This window comes from Aquarana catesbeiana, linkage group LG05 (assembly GCF_042186555.1).
Source record: "Aquarana catesbeiana isolate 2022-GZ linkage group LG05, ASM4218655v1, whole genome shotgun sequence".
NCBI lineage: Eukaryota > Metazoa > Chordata > Amphibia > Anura > Ranidae > Aquarana > Aquarana catesbeiana.
The window spans coordinates 438,217,387-438,234,526 of record NC_133328.1 but is presented as its reverse complement, the minus strand read 5'-3'; the positions used below and the strand labels follow the sequence as shown (position 1 = coordinate 438,234,526).

Below are 17,140 nucleotides of genomic sequence, written 5' to 3'. Positions count from 1 at the left end.
ATTTGCATCAAATCTAATTCCAACAGCCTGTTATGATAGTCCAGGTTCTCTCTAGACTATCTCTAACTATACCGCTAAGCTGTATATCAGAGATTACTAAAGACAAAATTAGCAGGATGGTAGGGCAGCTACCATTTTAGACAGGTTACTATGGGCAGCCCAACAATTTTAATTTTTTTTTTATAAATTTCAACTTCTTAAAGTGCACACAACTTCAAAAAACTTCCTGTGATAGGTCGCCATAGTGCAATAGCTTGACTTTACACTAATCTAACATACCTGTACATTCAGAAAACAGTATATTTTTATATCAGTTTTACCCAACAACCTATATAAATGGACATACACCCTGCTAATTCATTGTTTTTTTTTTTCTTCTTGTTAGACTTTTACTAAAAATAGAAATATTTAAGTACAGTACCACTGTTAACAATGGCTTCTGTGGTCAGCGTAGACAAAAGTGTAACCTCATGGCACTCACTTTGCCTCCCTTAGTATTGGAGGTGCCTCTTGTTTAATTTCTAAGTGGTCGCAGTTTAAAGTGGAAAATGACTATTTTAGGAACAAGAACAAGCTACACTCTTCCTTAACTCCCTAAGTGAATGAAGAAGCTAAGAACTAAGGTAATGGACCTTTTAGGTTCTATGCGGATAGATGAACTTAATTTTTGATACCGCATTCATTAAAGGTTAATTACCATTAGAAAACATATCAACCATGAAAATTCCCATTAACAGTGAAGTGAAAATGAGAACAGCCGGTATCCACGCAAAGCCATTTTATCATTAGATTTGCTGTTAGCTTATATTGCTCTGCAGAAACAGATATGTCTTAGACTCCTTAGCAGCATGCATTCAACTATTAACGCTAAGAGGATTAATTATTCCACATTGTAATAACCGACAATTAGCTCTTTATTTCTAATAAAGTTTTTGGCTTTCATATTTTTATACATAACTTAATATGTTCTGGATTATCAACAAAACAGTCTAGTGAAAAATGAAATCATTAACATGCCTATAATGAGCTGCAGGAAGTGTATGTCTGCAAAGAAGGATAAAAGAGTTAGATGTGTGCTTCAAGAAAAAAAAAAAAAAAAATGTGTAAGCCAACACAGGCATTGAAGAGAATTCAAAATTAAAAAAACTACATTCACTATCCTAATGTAGTCAGTTATGCAAAGTGCACACCCAGGCGTAAAACGGTTCTAGCTCACAAATTCAACCCATATAACACAAACAAAGCAAAAGTATTAAACTGGGAATAATGAGTCCATAAGGAAAGCCCATAAAATATGAAAAGTTCATATGGATGGCTGTGTTAGCAGTCTCCCCTTCACACAGGATCTGGGACAGTTCCCACCAGGAGAACGAATAAGAAAAGAAAGAGGAAGAGAGATCTCCACTACCTGAGCGCAGTATTAACTAAAATGCAATAAAAATGAAAAGACCCAGTGCCCAGGCTGACTTACAGTGGCTAAAGATGACTAAATCACTCAGGCTAGATTCACACTTGTGCAATGACAGACATCGCAAGTGATTCACACCTCATTGCTGTGCACATCACATGTGATGTCTGTGTGATGCAAATTCAGCCATATAGTTTGTATGGCTGAATTTGCATGGCATTCGGACCAAAATGGTGCAGGACCCTTTTTTTGCTCTGCACTAGAATCGGTTTGCATGGAGGACACTGCTGATCATTGATTGAGGTAAAGAGCCAATCAGCTCTTTACTATGTGATCAGCTGTGTTCAATCACAGCTGATCGTGGATGTAAATAGAAGTCGGTTATTGGCACTCCTTTCCTCATGCTGACAGCACGAGAAGAGGAAAAGAGAGACGATTACTGGCTTCTCTAAAAGGGACATCTACACTGATAATCGGGGCACCGATTATCAGTGTCCCTATTATCAGAGCTGTCCCAACAGTGCCCACCAGTGCTGCCAATAAGTGCCCACCAGTGCCACCTCATCAGTGCCCAGGAGTGCCATCTACCCATGCCCATCAAAGCCAGCTATCAGTGCAGCCTCATCAGTGCCCACCAGTCCCCCTTCATCAGTGCCCATCAGTGCAGCCTATCAATGTAGCCTCATCAGCGCACATTACTGAAGGCGAAAAATTACCAGTTTGCAAAATTTTATAACTATGAAAAAGTTGTGTTTTTTCTAAATTTTTAAGCTTTTTTTATTTGTATAGCAAAAAAAAACCCAGTGGTGATTAAATACCACCAAAATAAAGCTCTATTTGTGTGTAAAAAAAAACAATAAAAATTTTTAAATTTTGTTTGGCTACAGTGTTGCAGGACCCTGCAAAATTCTCATTCAAAGTGTGACAGTGCTGAAAGCTGAAAACTGGCCTGGGCAGAAAGGGGGTAAAAATGCCCAGTAGGCAAGTTGTTACATAGCTTTTTTATGATTATCATTACATGTCCTTTTGCATTCCCAACCTAGGAAAGAATGACAGCCCTCGGCTGCCTGCAGCCTCCTGAAATCCACGCATCCCAGGAGGCTTTGGGGAAATCTACAGGACATGTGATGCAACATCAATCGGCTGGCTGTCTCTTACTGGTCCTTCTCCCCTGAAGATGTGCTTTGGTAAATGCGCATCATTATGGAGGCAGTAGCAAGAATCAGAAGAGAAAGTCGGATCTCAATGACATAAGGGAGGAAGATGGCGACATGAGACCAGGTGGGCAGTAGTGTAGCAGTGAATTAGAACAGGACAAAATTGGATTTGCTGGGTGTGTGAGTATGTTTATTAAGTAAAAGGGTGAGTTGGGATGGAAAAAAAATAAATAAAGGGGATTGAAGTTTCTAAAGAAGTCATTGCTGCTGGAGTGAGGGGTAGGGCATTTGCCAAGTCCTTCAATAAACTGTGCTTATCCTTTAAGAGCTTTGGACTTAGGTGAGAATTTACATAAGTGTAGAATTCTTGATCAGATTTTAAATACTCAATACTGGACTTATTGGACGTGGGAGCATCATCATATTTTCAAGCTTAATAAAAATATGACAAAAAAAAAAAAAAAAGGAGGAGGCAAGGTTCACCTAATCTGGACAAAAAAAAAAAAGCAGTGGTTAAATTAATGCTTGGAGAAAAACAAACAAGTAAGCAAAGAGAATGTTTCAATCTCAATGGTACATAAATCAGCAGAAGTCGTCAAATATCCTTAAAGCCCACCGTGACTAATCTGGCATAGTCGATATCTGGACTTAAAATGCAAGTTGGCACTTACCGATCAGTAACTGAAGTTAAGCAGAGCATTAGCGTGTTAAAAAACACCATCAGCTCTTTTTGCAGATGCTGCCTCACAGCTGCTTGTGTATCATCCACGTCCTTTTTGGCCGTTTGCTCTTTCTGGATGATTAGATCTAGTAGTGGACTTGGGCTCTGAAAAGCAACAGTAAAATTAGAATTTTCACCCTGGTGATCCACTCACTGAGGCATGAATTGTGCCTGGGATAAGTTGTCTTTTACAAATGCAAGAAATAAAGCAGAGCTCCGAGCAAACACGCTGTTTGAAATACATGCATGTGAATGGTTTTTATCTGCCAAAACATGTGTTATTTTTTTTTTTTTTGACCACTCCTGTGATTCAAAAACCTCTACTATGCTGCATGGCCACTCCAAGGACACCATTATTTCCAGTTTCAGCTTTGCACACTCCTGTCTCAAAAGCATGTCCATGTCTGTTGAGCTGTGTTTTAGTGCACAGCCTTACATTGTATGGTGTGAATAGGGCAAATAGAAATCAATTGTTTTCTATGTGCTCATATGGTGTGCTTAAAAATGCAGCTTAATGGACATGGCGTGGACAAGCCCTAAAATCTAGTACACACGATCAGAAAGTTGAACGAAAAATACCACTTTCTAAGCGATCATACGATAAAATAACGTACAATTTTCATTTAATCAGTACAGTATTCATCCGCAAAAAAAAAAAAAGAAAAAATCAGAAGAGCAAGACCACGCATCCTCAGAAACTAAAGAATACATTACAATACATTACATCAATTCTGAAGCTGTATTCTGTCTTAAGAGAATTTTCGTAACTTTACTAACCTCTTCATTTTTGATATAAGACAAGCATGCAAAAAAAAAAAAAAAAAAAAATTATGATCATTCGTCCAATATTCTCACCGTGTGTATGAGGCTTAACTGTGCAGTGCAATAGAAATTACATAGTTATAGTTCTATAAGGCATCAAACATTGGTTTAATAAATACACTATGTAGCCACTTGTTTTTTTAATTCCCTGTATACAGGAAATTAAAATTGTAAAAGCTTACAATTCCTTTAGAAAATGACATTCTGAAAGTTTATTTGCATTTTTTTTTCCTGGCCAAGTTTTCCCTTAGCACCAAGGAACTGCAAATAGGTCATAATTGCAATTAATCAATATAAATTTAAACAATTTCACATAGGGCAACAAGGAACGCTAAAATGTTTTGTTTCCTTTGTGTGGAAAACAATATATGTTATTTAGAGAGAAACAGCAAACATTTGCAGCTGCACAATTATAATTGCCTTTACAATGTACCTATTTATCATTATTTACAGTTACCATGAATCCAAAGCCAAATCTTTTTTCACCATTTTAGATCGAGCAGGAGATGGTTAAAATCATTATCAGTTTTTTTACTATTTGTGTCTCATTAGTGAGATTACTGATCTTGCTTTGTTCTGTAGACTCAAACTGAGAGTATATTATTGAAATAAAAGTAGATTCCCTATCAGACAGTCCCAGCTGGAATATTTTCCCTTTATTCCTGTTCTGTTGGCAACTCAAAATTGAGAATTTACCCTCGCTTTCAGTCTCTGCAACATTGGTGATCAGGACAATAACAAAGAGTAAATCCCCATAGTAGGACCACAATAAACAAACTCCTTAATTCCCCTCACTACTCTATCATAATCCAAAAGAAAAAAAAAAAGTTTTGCCTTAAAAACAAGGTTGGTAAATAAAACAGTTTATAAACAAAAGCAAAAAAGTCTCCCTACAGAAAAATGTTTCACCAGGCCCCTAAAGTATAAGCATCCTTTTTATATTACAACCAAGTCAACAAATACATTCTTATCTCATGACAGTAGCAGAGAACATGAATTGGGAAATCCCCGATGATGCCAGAAGCAAAACCTTTGTTGGGATAAGCCATCAGAGACAACTTTTTATACATCAGGTTCAGAGTAGATGAGTGAAATGTATTTCTATACTTCCTAGGTTTGTTGTGGGCAACAATACAGCAGAACCCAGTTTGTATTTTACAGTGACAGCTAAGCTCTGTAATCCCAGAGAAAAGCATTTTTTGAGACTTTAATCCCCTGTAAAAATGCATCTGGATTAAAAAAACAAACAAACAAAAAAAAACATTCCAGTTTTGAATAAAAATCTAAAACAAAAAACAAATACATTCAAAATACGGGTGGTATAAAAAGGTGCCATACACTATTAGTTACAATCAAAAAATACTAAAGCACTTGGGCTTTTAAGGCACCAGATAACAAATAAGGACTACTACATATAAGCATACATAATTACATTTTTACATACTATAAAAAGATTGCACATAAAACGCATTAAAAAAAGCAGGAGGAAAAGATTCTGAATCATTAATATAGGTGTACCCAAAACAAATACCCAGCCCTCAACAAGCTTGTTACAATTGTACATCAATTAATTCTATACAAAGAGGGAGAAGAAGAGGATCACCAATGAGCTGTACGTGTTTCGCAGTCCAAACCGCTTCATCAGGAGCAGTACATATCAGAATCTATATTTCAATCTATAAAACAAAAACAGTAAGTGTACAATAAAGGAGTATAACAATGTAGATCTTCTCCCCCCTCTTTGTAAAGAATTAATTTATAGCACTGTAGACGGTCTATTTTTGGAAAGAACATTTGATTATCTTGATTTACAATTGTAATAAGCTTGTAGAGGGCTGGATATTCGTTTTGGGTACACACATTAATAGTTCAGAATCATTTCCCTACTTTTTTTAATGTGTTTGATGTACAATCATTTTATATTATGTAAAAACAAAATTATGTATGCGGATATGTGGTTGTCATTATTTGATACCTGGTGCCCTAGTATTTTGTGATTTTATTTCGAACAAAGCGATCTGGTAAGATTCGAGTCACTGTTTTGTTTGCTCTCTTTCACCACTGTAGTTTTTTTTCTGGATAAACCACTTTCTGGAGTTGCAATTCCCTAGCAAGTTCAGAAAAACATTGCGGGGCAATAAAAATAGAATTGTTGTATTCATCCTTTTCTCGAAGTCCATTGAGGGACACAAGAATCACCCTCAGATTATACTGCCACCTATAGGAGGATTGGACACTGGCTGAAAGAAAAAACTGTTGGCTAACCCAGGATAATTCCTCCTACTACTGGTGTGCCCCAGTCTTGTAGCAAAGAGTTGTCATAAACACAGTGGAGTGGGACCAATGTCAATCCTTTCTTAGTCATCTATTAAGGGACACAAGTCTTCCATCGTCAGGACATCTAAAAGCAGTCCAACCGAGGGGTGGGCAAACAGAAAGAAAATGTTAACAGGCTCAACGTGAACAGAATGAAAACTGGTAACTGCCTGCAGCTCGAAAGATGTTCAAAAGACGCCCAAGGACTAACGTCTGAAGATGGCACAGGTTGAGGCCGCAACCCCCACTTAGTAACAAGAACATGAAAACAAGGCCAGAGAAAATAAAAATATATATTTCCCAATATATATTAAAACAATTAGTGTGGAATATCTGAAAGGGGAAGAAGACAGACAATAAGCTTGGAAGCTAATCTATATGATTCAACCAGAAGGGTGTAACAAAAAACATATTTCTTACAGGAACAATGCAAAAGATCAATTGGGGGTCAATACTCAATGAGAACAAAGGAGTTCCCCTTGGAGAGCAGGTCAAACAGATGGACCTACCTACAAGAAATGTAATGGCAGTTCCGAATAACACTGAAAACAAAGGTTCAATCTCATGGGTCAGTACTGGCAAATGGTATAAAGTACATGGGAAATCAAGGATTAAAGAGAAAATAGAGAGTAAATCTCTTCTTCAAAAATAAGCAAGGGAGATTATAGCCTTGATAGAGCTGATGACCAAGCTTAACTCTTGCCTATCCAAGAAAACCTTGCATAAAAATCCTGCCAAACCTTGAGTCTTGGAAATATGCAGGTCTAAAAAATGATCTTTATTCTCCAGATCCATTCAGATTTGTGGAGTGAACAAAGAGGAAATCTCTAGATTCAGCTGCATAGATCCCATGGAGTCATGGAGTCATCAGAGCATTCTACTGCCAGAGGATTCCTGGATCAGGAAACAAGCCTGTTCAGCATGCAGCGGATACAAAATATGTTGGGACCCATGTTTGATGTTGTCCACCTGCAGCACAAGTCCTGGAATGCCCCCAGGTCTATGCCTCATTCATTCTTGTCCAAATGCAACTGCTTAGGGAGACCTGACCTTGAAGAGTATTAGTGTTCTGGTCGTTTTACAACTGTAGGAGCTCTGAAAAACCTGAGACGGAAGACAGCAGGCTGATCCTCAGATACAGGGCACAACAGACCACATCAATAGGAGCAGAAACAATATACTAATTCTAGAGTAACAGCCAAACACGGACTCCTCAACAACAATCTTGCCAGGTAGACAATGCAGCAATCGGTGACTGTAACCAATGGTTCAGGTATTTTTATACAGTGGGGACTGAAAGTATTCAGACCACCTTAAATTTTTCACTCTTTGTTATATTGCAGCCATAATTGTTGACATTTTTATTTTATTAAAAAAGAAAAACTGAAATATCACATGGTCCTAAGTATTCAGACCCTTTGCTCAGTATTTAGTAGAAACACCCTATTGATCTAATACAGCCATGAGTCTTTTTGGGAAAGATGCAACAAGTTTTTCACACCTGGATTTGGGGATCCTTTGCCATTCCTCCTTGCAAATCCTCTCCAGTTCTGTCAGGTTGGATGGTAAACGTTGGTGGACAGCCATTTTTAGGTCTCTCCAGAGATGCTCAATTAGGTTTAAGTCAGGGCTCTGGCTGGGCCATTCAAGAACAGTCACGGAGTTGTTGTGAAGCCACTCCTTCGTTATTTTAGCTGTGTGCTTAGGGTCATTGTTTTGTTGGAAGGTAAACCTTCAGCCCAGTCTGAGGTCCTGAGCACTCTGAAGAAGGTTTTCATCCAGGATATCCCTGTACTTGGCCGCATTCATCTTTCCCTCAATTGCAACCAGTCGTCCTGTCCCTGCAGCTGAAAAACACCCCCACAGCATGATGCTGCCACCACCATGCTTTACTGTTGGGACTGTATTGGACAGGTGATGAGCAGTTCCTCGTTTTCTCCACGCATACCGCTTAGAATTAAGGCCAAAAAGTTCTATCTTAGGTCTCATCAGACCAGAGAATCTTATTTCTTAACATCTTGGAATACTTCAGGTGTTTTTTTTTTTTTTTTAGCAAACTCCATGCGGGCTTTCATTTCACTCTGCCATAAAGCCCCGACTGGTGGAGGGCTGCAGTGATGGTTGGCTTTCTACAACTTTCTCCCATCTCCCGACTGCATCTCGGGAGCTCAGCCACAGTGATCTTTGGGTTCTCCTTTACCTCTCTCATCAAGGCTCTTCTGCGCTGATAGCTCAGTTTGGCCGGACGGCCAGCTCTAGGAAGGGTTATGGTTGCCCCAAGTGTCTTCCATTTAAGGATTATGGAGGCCACTGTGCTCTTAGGAACCTTAAGTGCAGCAGAAATGTTTTTGTAACCTTGGCCAGATCTGTGCCTTGCCACAATTCTGTCTCTGAGCTCTTCAGGCAGTTCCTTTGACCTCATGATTTTCATTTGCTCTGACATGCACTGTGAGCTGTAAGGTCTTATATAGACAGGTGGGTGGCTTTCCTAATCAAGTCCAATCAGTATAATCAAACACAGCTGGACTCAAATGAAGGAGTAGAACGATCTCAAGGATGATCAGAAGAAATGGACAGCACCTGAGTTAAATATATGAGTGTCACAGCAAAGGGTCTGAATACTTAGGACCATGTGATATTTCAGTTTTTCTTTTTTAATAAATCTGCAAAAATGTTAACAATTCTATTTTTCTGTCAATAAGGGATGCTGTGTGTACATTAATGAGGAAAAAAATGAACTGAAATGATTTTAGCAAATGGCTTCAATATAACAGAGTGAAAAATTTAAGGGGGTCTGAATACTTTCTGTCCCCACTGTATATATATATATATATATATATATATATATATATATATATATATATATATATATATATATATATATATATATATATATATATAATATATATTAGAGGTCGACCGATAGATCGGCCGATATTTGGCGTTTTTTACTTAATCAGCATCGGCCAATTGTGCTGATAAAAAAGATTGTACCTTCAGCGGGACTTGCAAATGACTTCTGTAATAGAGTCAATGCAAGTTGCCTGAAAGTTATCTTCTCTCCTCCTCTGGGCAGCCTGCCAAGTCTGATAAGAAGATACATTGTATCTCTTCAAGTTCTTTTTTATCAATAGACTGAACTCCGTGTAGGAATTCTCAGTTTAACCATTTAAAGACTAAATCTTTTCTGACACTTGTTGCTTACAGGTAAAAATTCTGTATTTTCTGCTAGAAAATCACTTAGAATCCTCAAACATTATATATATTTTTTTTATCAGAGACCCTAGGGAATAAAATAGCGGTTGTTGCAATATTTTATGTCACGCGGTATTTGCGCAGCGGTCTTTTTTTTTTAAAATACAGTAATGAATTAAAAAAAAAAAAACTAAGCAGTAAAGTTAGCCCATTTTTTTTTTCGTCCAAAAGTTTTGATTACCTGTTTTTGTGTATTTAATATTTAAGATAGTTTTTTTTTTTTTTTCTAAATTATACATACAAGTGAAGTGATTGGAGGTTTGTTTTGTTTAATGTTTAAATGTAAAAAAATTTCTGTATCACTTAAGGTTGCTTTCACACTGGAGCGGGCAGGCGTTGATGGTAAAACGCTGCTAGTTTTAGTGGCGCTTTACCGTCATTTTAGAGGCACTATTCGGCTGCTAGCGGGGTGCTTATAACCCAGCTAGCGGCCGAGGAAGGGGTTAAATGCGCCCCTGAAGCGCCGCTGCCAAAACGCTTTGCAGGCGCTTCGGCAGCGGTGCGCATTCATTTCAATGGGCAGGAGTGGTGGTATACACCGCTCCAAAGATGCCGTTTGCAGGACTTTTTTTTACATCCTGCCAGCGCATCGCCTCAGTGTGAAAGCACTCGGGATATCACACTGAGACTGCAGGGGAGCCGTTTTACAGGCACTTTACAGGTGCTCTTTTTAGCCCAAAAGCGCCTGAAAAACGCCCCAGTGTGAAAGGGGTCTAACTGTTAGATTTTATGAGATGAAGGGAAAAAAAAAAAAAAAAAAATCGGCCAAATATATCGGCCCAAAAAAAAAATCGGCATCACATATCGGAATCGGCCACCGCGATTTCTAAATATCGGCATCGGCCAGAGAAAAACCCATATCGGTCGACCTCTAATATATATATATATATATATATATATATATATATATATATATATATATATATATATATATATATACATACACACACACACACACACAGTATCTCACAAAAGTGAGTACACCCCTCACATTTTTGTAAATATTTTATTATATCTTTTCAAGTGACAACACTGAAGAAATGACACTTTGCTACAATGTAAAGTAGTGAGTGTACAGCTTGTATAACAGTGTAAATTTGCTGTCCCCTCAAAATAACTCAACACACAGCCATTAATGTCTAAACCGCTGGCAACAAAAGTGAGTACACCCCTAAGTGAAAATGTCCAAATTGGGCCCAATTAGCCATTTTCTCTCCCCAATGTCATGTGACTCGTTAGTGTTACAAGGTCATGGCAAAGAACTCTCTGAGGATCTGAAAAAAACAATTGTTGCTTTACATAAAGATGGCCTAGGCTATAAGAAGATTGCCAAGACCCTGAAACTGAGCTGCAGCACGGTGGTCAAGACCATACAGTGGTTTAACAGGACAGGATCCACTAAGAACAGGCCTCACCATGGTCGACCAAAGAGGTTGAATGCACATATGCTCAGTGTCATATCCAGAGGTTGTCTTTGGGAAATAGATGTATGAGTGCTGTCAGCATTGCTGCAGAGGATGAAAGGGTGGGGGGTCAGCCTGTCAGTGCTCAGACCATACGCTTCACACTGCATCAAATTGGTCTGCATGGCTGTCGTCCCAGAAGGAAGCCCCTTCTAAAGATGATGCACAAGAAAGCCAGCAAACAGTTTGCTGAAGACAAGCAGACTAAGGACATGGATTACAGGAACCATGTCCTATGGTCTGATGATACCAAGATAAACATATTTGGTTCAGATGGTGTCAAGCGTGTGTGGCGGCAACCAGGTGAGGAGTACAAAGACAAGTGTGTCTTGCCTACAGTCAAGCATGGTGGTGGGAGTGTCATGGTCTGGGGCTGCATGTGTGCTGCCGGCACTGGGGAGCTACAGTTCATTGAGGGAAACATGAATGCCAACATGTACTGTGACATACTACAGCAGAGCATGATCCCCTCCCTTCGGAGACTGTGCCGCAGGGCAGTATTCCAACATGATAACGACTCCAAACACACCTCCAAGACGACCACTGCCTTGCTAAAAAAGCTGAAGGTAAAGGCCATGGACTGGCCAAGCATGTCTCCAGACCTAAACCCTATTGAGCATCTGTAGGGCATCCTCAAACAGAAGGTGGAGGAGCACAAGGTCTCTAACATCCACCAGCTCCATGATGTCCTCATGGAGGAGTGGAAGAGGACTCCAGTGGCAACCTGTGAAGCTCTGGAGAACTCCATGCCCAAGTGGGTTAAGGCAGTGCTGGAAAATAATGGTGGCCACACAAAATATTGACACTTTGGGCCCAATTTGGACATTTTTCCTTCCTTAGGGGTGTACTCACCTTTGTTGCCATTGGTTTAGATATTAATGGCTGTGCGTTGAGTTATTTTGAGGGGACGGCAAATTTACACTGTTATACAAGCTGTACACTCACTACTTTACATTGTAGTAAAAGTGTAAAGTGTAATTTCTTCAGTGTTGTCATATGGAAAGACAGAATAAAATATTTACAAAAATGTGAGGGGTGTACTCACTTTTGTGAAATACTATATATATATATATACACACACACACACACACATATATATATATATATATATATATATATATATATATATATATATATATATATATATATATATATATATATATATATTAGGGTTGTCCCGATACCGATACTAGTATCGGTACCGATACCGAGCATTTGCCCAAGTACTTGTACTCGGGCAAATGCTCCCGATGCTTCCGCCGATACTATGACAGTCAGCGGTGATCAGCATGTGGGGGAGTTACAAGCTTCTCCCCCCCCCCGCGGCTTTAATGACATACAGCGGTGATCGGTGCTTGTAACTCCCCCACACGCGATCACCGCTGACTGTCACCTCATCCTCCTCCATGCCCCCTCCGTTCCTCTGTTCCCCTATGCTGTTCCCCTCTGTTGCTCTGTCCCCCTCCATTCCGGCGTTCCGCTGTCACCCTCCGTTGTTCTGTCCCCCTCCGTTACACTGTCCTCCTCCTCTGTTGTTCTGTCCTCCTCCGTTGTTCTGTCCCCCTCCGTTACACTGTCCTCCTCCTCTGTTGTTCTGTCCCCCTCCGCTGTCCCCCTCCGTTGCTCTGTCCTCCTCCGCTGTTCCCCTCTCCGCTGTGTGAATGGACAGAGTCAGCTGACTCTGTCCATTCACATAACTGATACATTGTAATCTCCTGTGATTACGATGTGTCAGTTTATGAATGGAGAGGAGCCGCTGTCTTCTCTCCATTCATTCTCAGTGCAGCTGAGGCTGCAGAGAAAGGGACTGGGGAATCTCTATCCTCGGTCTCTTTCTCTGTCTCAAAGGGGAGATATCAGAGGTCTGTTAAGACCCCTGATATCTCACCAAAGCCCCCAACAGGGCTGATAAAAAAACCAAAAAAAAAAAACACACATATTGCAATAAAGAATAAAAAAAATGATTGTAAAAAAATAATGAATGTAAATAAAAAAAAAAAAAACACACAGAAACCGTTCCCCCCCCCTAAAAAAACAAAAAAAAAACACTGTCACGTGACATTAAAAAAAAGTATCGGTAATCGGTATCGGCGAGTACTTGAAAAAAAGTATCGGTACTTGTACTCGGTCCTAAAAAAGTGGTATCGGGACAACCCTAATAAATATTATATATATATATATATATATATATATATATATATATATATATATATATATATATATATATATATATATATATATATATATACACACACATACATACATACACACACAGCAAAAAAGTATACAGCTATAGTGAAGGCACAGATTTCCCAGTACTGCATTAGCACATAAATGCAAGGCAGGACTGAATCATTACAAATACTCAGGCTGAATAGTTCATTGTGCCAGCAACCAAATAATGTTTCCTGATTATCATACAATGTCATTCCTGCTGCTGTGTTTGCTTTTTTTATTGAGACCCGAAGCATTGTAAGAGACAGATTCAGTGCTCCCACCAGAATTGCTTTGGCAGGTGAACAAAATAAATGTATACCCTTTACAGCTAAATTATCTTTATTGGCCATGGATGTTAATGCTGCATCATCTGTCAGAAATGGCAATTGCAACACTCTGAGGTACTATTCTTACTTGTTTAAGTAGCATCTCCAGTATCCACTGGAGATCTTGTGAATCTGAGCTTCTACTCTGTTCTCTCAGGATCTTGTTTAGGAAACTTATCACATCTGCCAGGAGCTTTTCATCTTCAGCACATGCTGGTTGAACCAGCAAAAACCTACAGAGGAGAAAGAACAAACATTAACCTTTCCTGTGCTTGGGGCAACGCAAGCTGCAGCCGCAGTGCCTCCATCTACTAGGTTTACAGCATTTAGCAAAGAAAAGTGACAAAGTTAACTATATGTTGTATATTAACACACACGGCAATATTTCACGTCTTTAAATTCAAGACCCAAGACATTTTTCATCTGTAGCAATCCTTCCTCTAATTACGGTGCCTTTTAAAATAATACTTGGTTGTAAAAAAGTGGCAGCATTTCCACCGATTTAGTGTGCTACAGGAGTATCCCTCTTACCTAGTAAGTGTTTTGCATATTTCCGTCCAGACTACATCATGCTACGAAATTAAGCCTCTGCAGCAATCCCCCCTCCTAGGCTGCATCTTTTGAAATCAGAAGGATGATAGCCAGATCATGTGACCTGATTAGAGACATCTATTTTAAGCAAATTTTGATTTTTTTTTTATAACTAAAGGGTGTTAATGCATAAACAGTACAAGGGGCTTCTACTGACTATATGCTAGTGATCTGACTTCAGCTTTAACGTCATTGCAAAATAAGCACATAACCTTATTAAAGTGGAAGTTCACACTAATACTAAAATCTCTAAATCTACTGACATCCACAGTCTAAGATTAACCTGTCTAGCCCTGTAAAGAAGAAATCGCTATACATACCTTTTCTGAAGTCCGGTCTCCAGCGGAGGAAGCTCTGCAGAAGAGACAGCCAACAAAGGCTGTGAAATGACTGAGAAGTGATGTCACCCACAGAGATACTATGGGACATCCGTTGTTGGGGGGCCTCCTCTACGTCCGCCTTCACAGAGAAGCCGCTGCTGAAAGCTCAGCGTGGGACTGGACCGACTTCAGAAAAGGTATGCATAGCGATTTCTTCTTTACAGGGCTAGGTAGATTAGTCTTAGATAGTGGATGCCAGTAGATTAAGAGATTTTTGTATTAGGGTGAACCTCTACTTTAGATATACACACGTCCGGTTTTTCCGTCGGAATAAACTCTGAAGGTTTTTCTGACGGAGTTCTGACGGAATTCCACTGAAACTGTCTTGCGTACACACGATCACACCAAAGTCCGATCGTCAAGAATGCGGTGACGTACAGCACGTATGAAGGGACTAGAAAAAGGAAGTTCAATACCCAGTAGCCAATAGCTTCTGTCTCGTACTTGCTTCAGAGCATGCGTCGTTTTTGGTCCGTCGGAACAGCATACAGATGAACGGTTTTCCCAATAGGAATTGGTTCCGTCAGAAATATTTAGAACATGTTCTATTTCTAGGTCCTTCAGAATTTTCGAAAAGAAAGTCCGATGAGGCACACACGCAATAGGAATATACGATGAAAAGTTTCCATCTGACTTTTTCTGTCGAACATTCCGCTCGTGTGTACGCGGCATATCAGTTTCTAACAGTGATGTGAAGTAATTGGGCTAGTGGAAACAAATTTGCAGTTAATTGATGTAGGCTAACCTACAGTGCTCAGAGAATCCTCTCTTGTGTGCAAATGTTTAAAAAAAAAAATGGACATAATAGCGTGTGTGTGTGTGTGTATATATATATATATATATATATATATATATATATATTAGTCCGTAGGTTTCAATATTGAGTTGGCCCACCCTTTGCAGCTATAATAGCTTCAACTCTTCTGGGAAGGCTGTCCACAAGGTTTAGGATTGTGTCTATGGGAATGTTTGACCATTCTTTCAGAAGCACACTTGTGAGGTCAGGCACTGATGTTGGAGAGAAGGCCTGGCTCGCAGTCTCCGCTGTAATTCATCCCAGAGGTGTTCTATCGGGTTGAGATTAGGATTCTGTGCAGGCCAGTCAAGTTCCTCCACCCCAAACTCACTCATCCATGTGTTTATGGACCTTACTTTGTGCACCCTAAATACAGTGTGGTATGTTCCAAAGGTGAACTTATCCTTTAAAAGTGTATGGGTTATTAAGGTAATTCTGTCACATTAACAAAAAAAGCTTCTACCAAGTGTAATGTGCCACCAGAGCTTGCCTCCCTCTGCTCCAGCCACACTCATTCCTGCGCTGTTCTGATGCGGCAAAGCTCTCATCCACCCTGCCTCTTACATGTTCCTAAAAGGTTAAAAGCGGAGTTCCACCCATTTAAAAGTCAGCAGCTACAAAAAGTGTAGCTGTTGACTTTTAATAATCGGACACTTACCTGTTCCACGGTCCAGCGATGCGGGCGAACGAAGCCTCGCACCTCTTCCCCTCCTCTCTGCGGCACCGGCATTGTAACTGTGGGCGCCCGGCTGTGGCTTCACAGCCAGACACGCACTGCACATGCGCGAGCCGCACTGCGCGATGTGAATGGCTGGGCAATCTTCTGTGACCTGTGACGTGTCCCAGAAGATTGCAGGGAGGGAGTGGTGAACTTCCTTCCGGCGCCGCGGGGCCCTCGGGAGGAAGTGTGAGCTGGGTGCCTCTAAAAAGAGGGTATCCCCCCCCCCCCCCAAAAGAATGACATGCCAAATGTGGCATGTCAGGGGGTCAACACTACTTAAAGCGGAAGTTAAATTTTTGGGTGGAACTCCACTTTAAGGAGGCAGGCAGTGATGTAAGAAATTAGGAGGTGGGATCGAACAAGCAAGCTTTGACGTTATCTAGGAGTCAGAGATCTGCACAATCAGACTATGATTCAGGCGCAGCGGCAGAGAGTTAAAGGATGCCAGCATTTGTTTGGTTTACATGACAAGGTTACTTTAAACAAGCCACTGTGCATTTTGTCATGTGCTGCATTGTGGACATGTTGGAGTGCATTTTTGCATACATTCTACTAAAAAGAGGAAAAAAAAAGTAGAATACTTGCTGCCTGTGTGCACAGCGGCTCATTGCACTATACATGTGTTTTCCACGTGCTACCATTCATCCCCTTGGGAAGTGCCATGAATTTAAAACATAAAATCCTCCATACTAAAAGATAACAGTTGTACACTTCTCACTGTTGCTTTAGGTTCAATCCTACATGTGTAAAAGCATGCACAATGCACCAAAATAAATAGGATTCTTTAACACTCCCTTCTACGGCTTTTTAAATTAGATTTTCCCTTTCTAGCATTTTCATAATGGCTTAACCAATAAAAGATTCTAGTACTGAGTGAGTCAAGGACAAAGCAGACAACATCATTTTATCATACTACAGCCTACAGATGCAATCTAGGATTAATAACATTGCTGCCCAACCAAATCTA

At 39.9% G+C, this 17,140-nt stretch overlaps 1 protein-coding gene across 3 annotated transcripts in view; it reads right to left on the bottom strand.

The window, feature by feature from the left end:
• Positions 1–17,140, bottom strand: part of RTTN (rotatin) — a 372,765-nt gene that overhangs the window by 155,780 nt on the left and 199,845 nt on the right. For all 3 annotated transcript variants that reach the window (XM_073631267.1, XM_073631266.1, XM_073631268.1), the window contains exons 27-28: positions 13,774–13,918; positions 3,237–3,391 (exon numbers count right to left, since the gene is read on the bottom strand). In XM_073631267.1, coding sequence (XP_073487368.1) covers positions 3,237–3,391; positions 13,774–13,918 — 300 coding nt within the window. The remainder of the gene's footprint in view (positions 1–3,236; positions 3,392–13,773; positions 13,919–17,140) is intronic.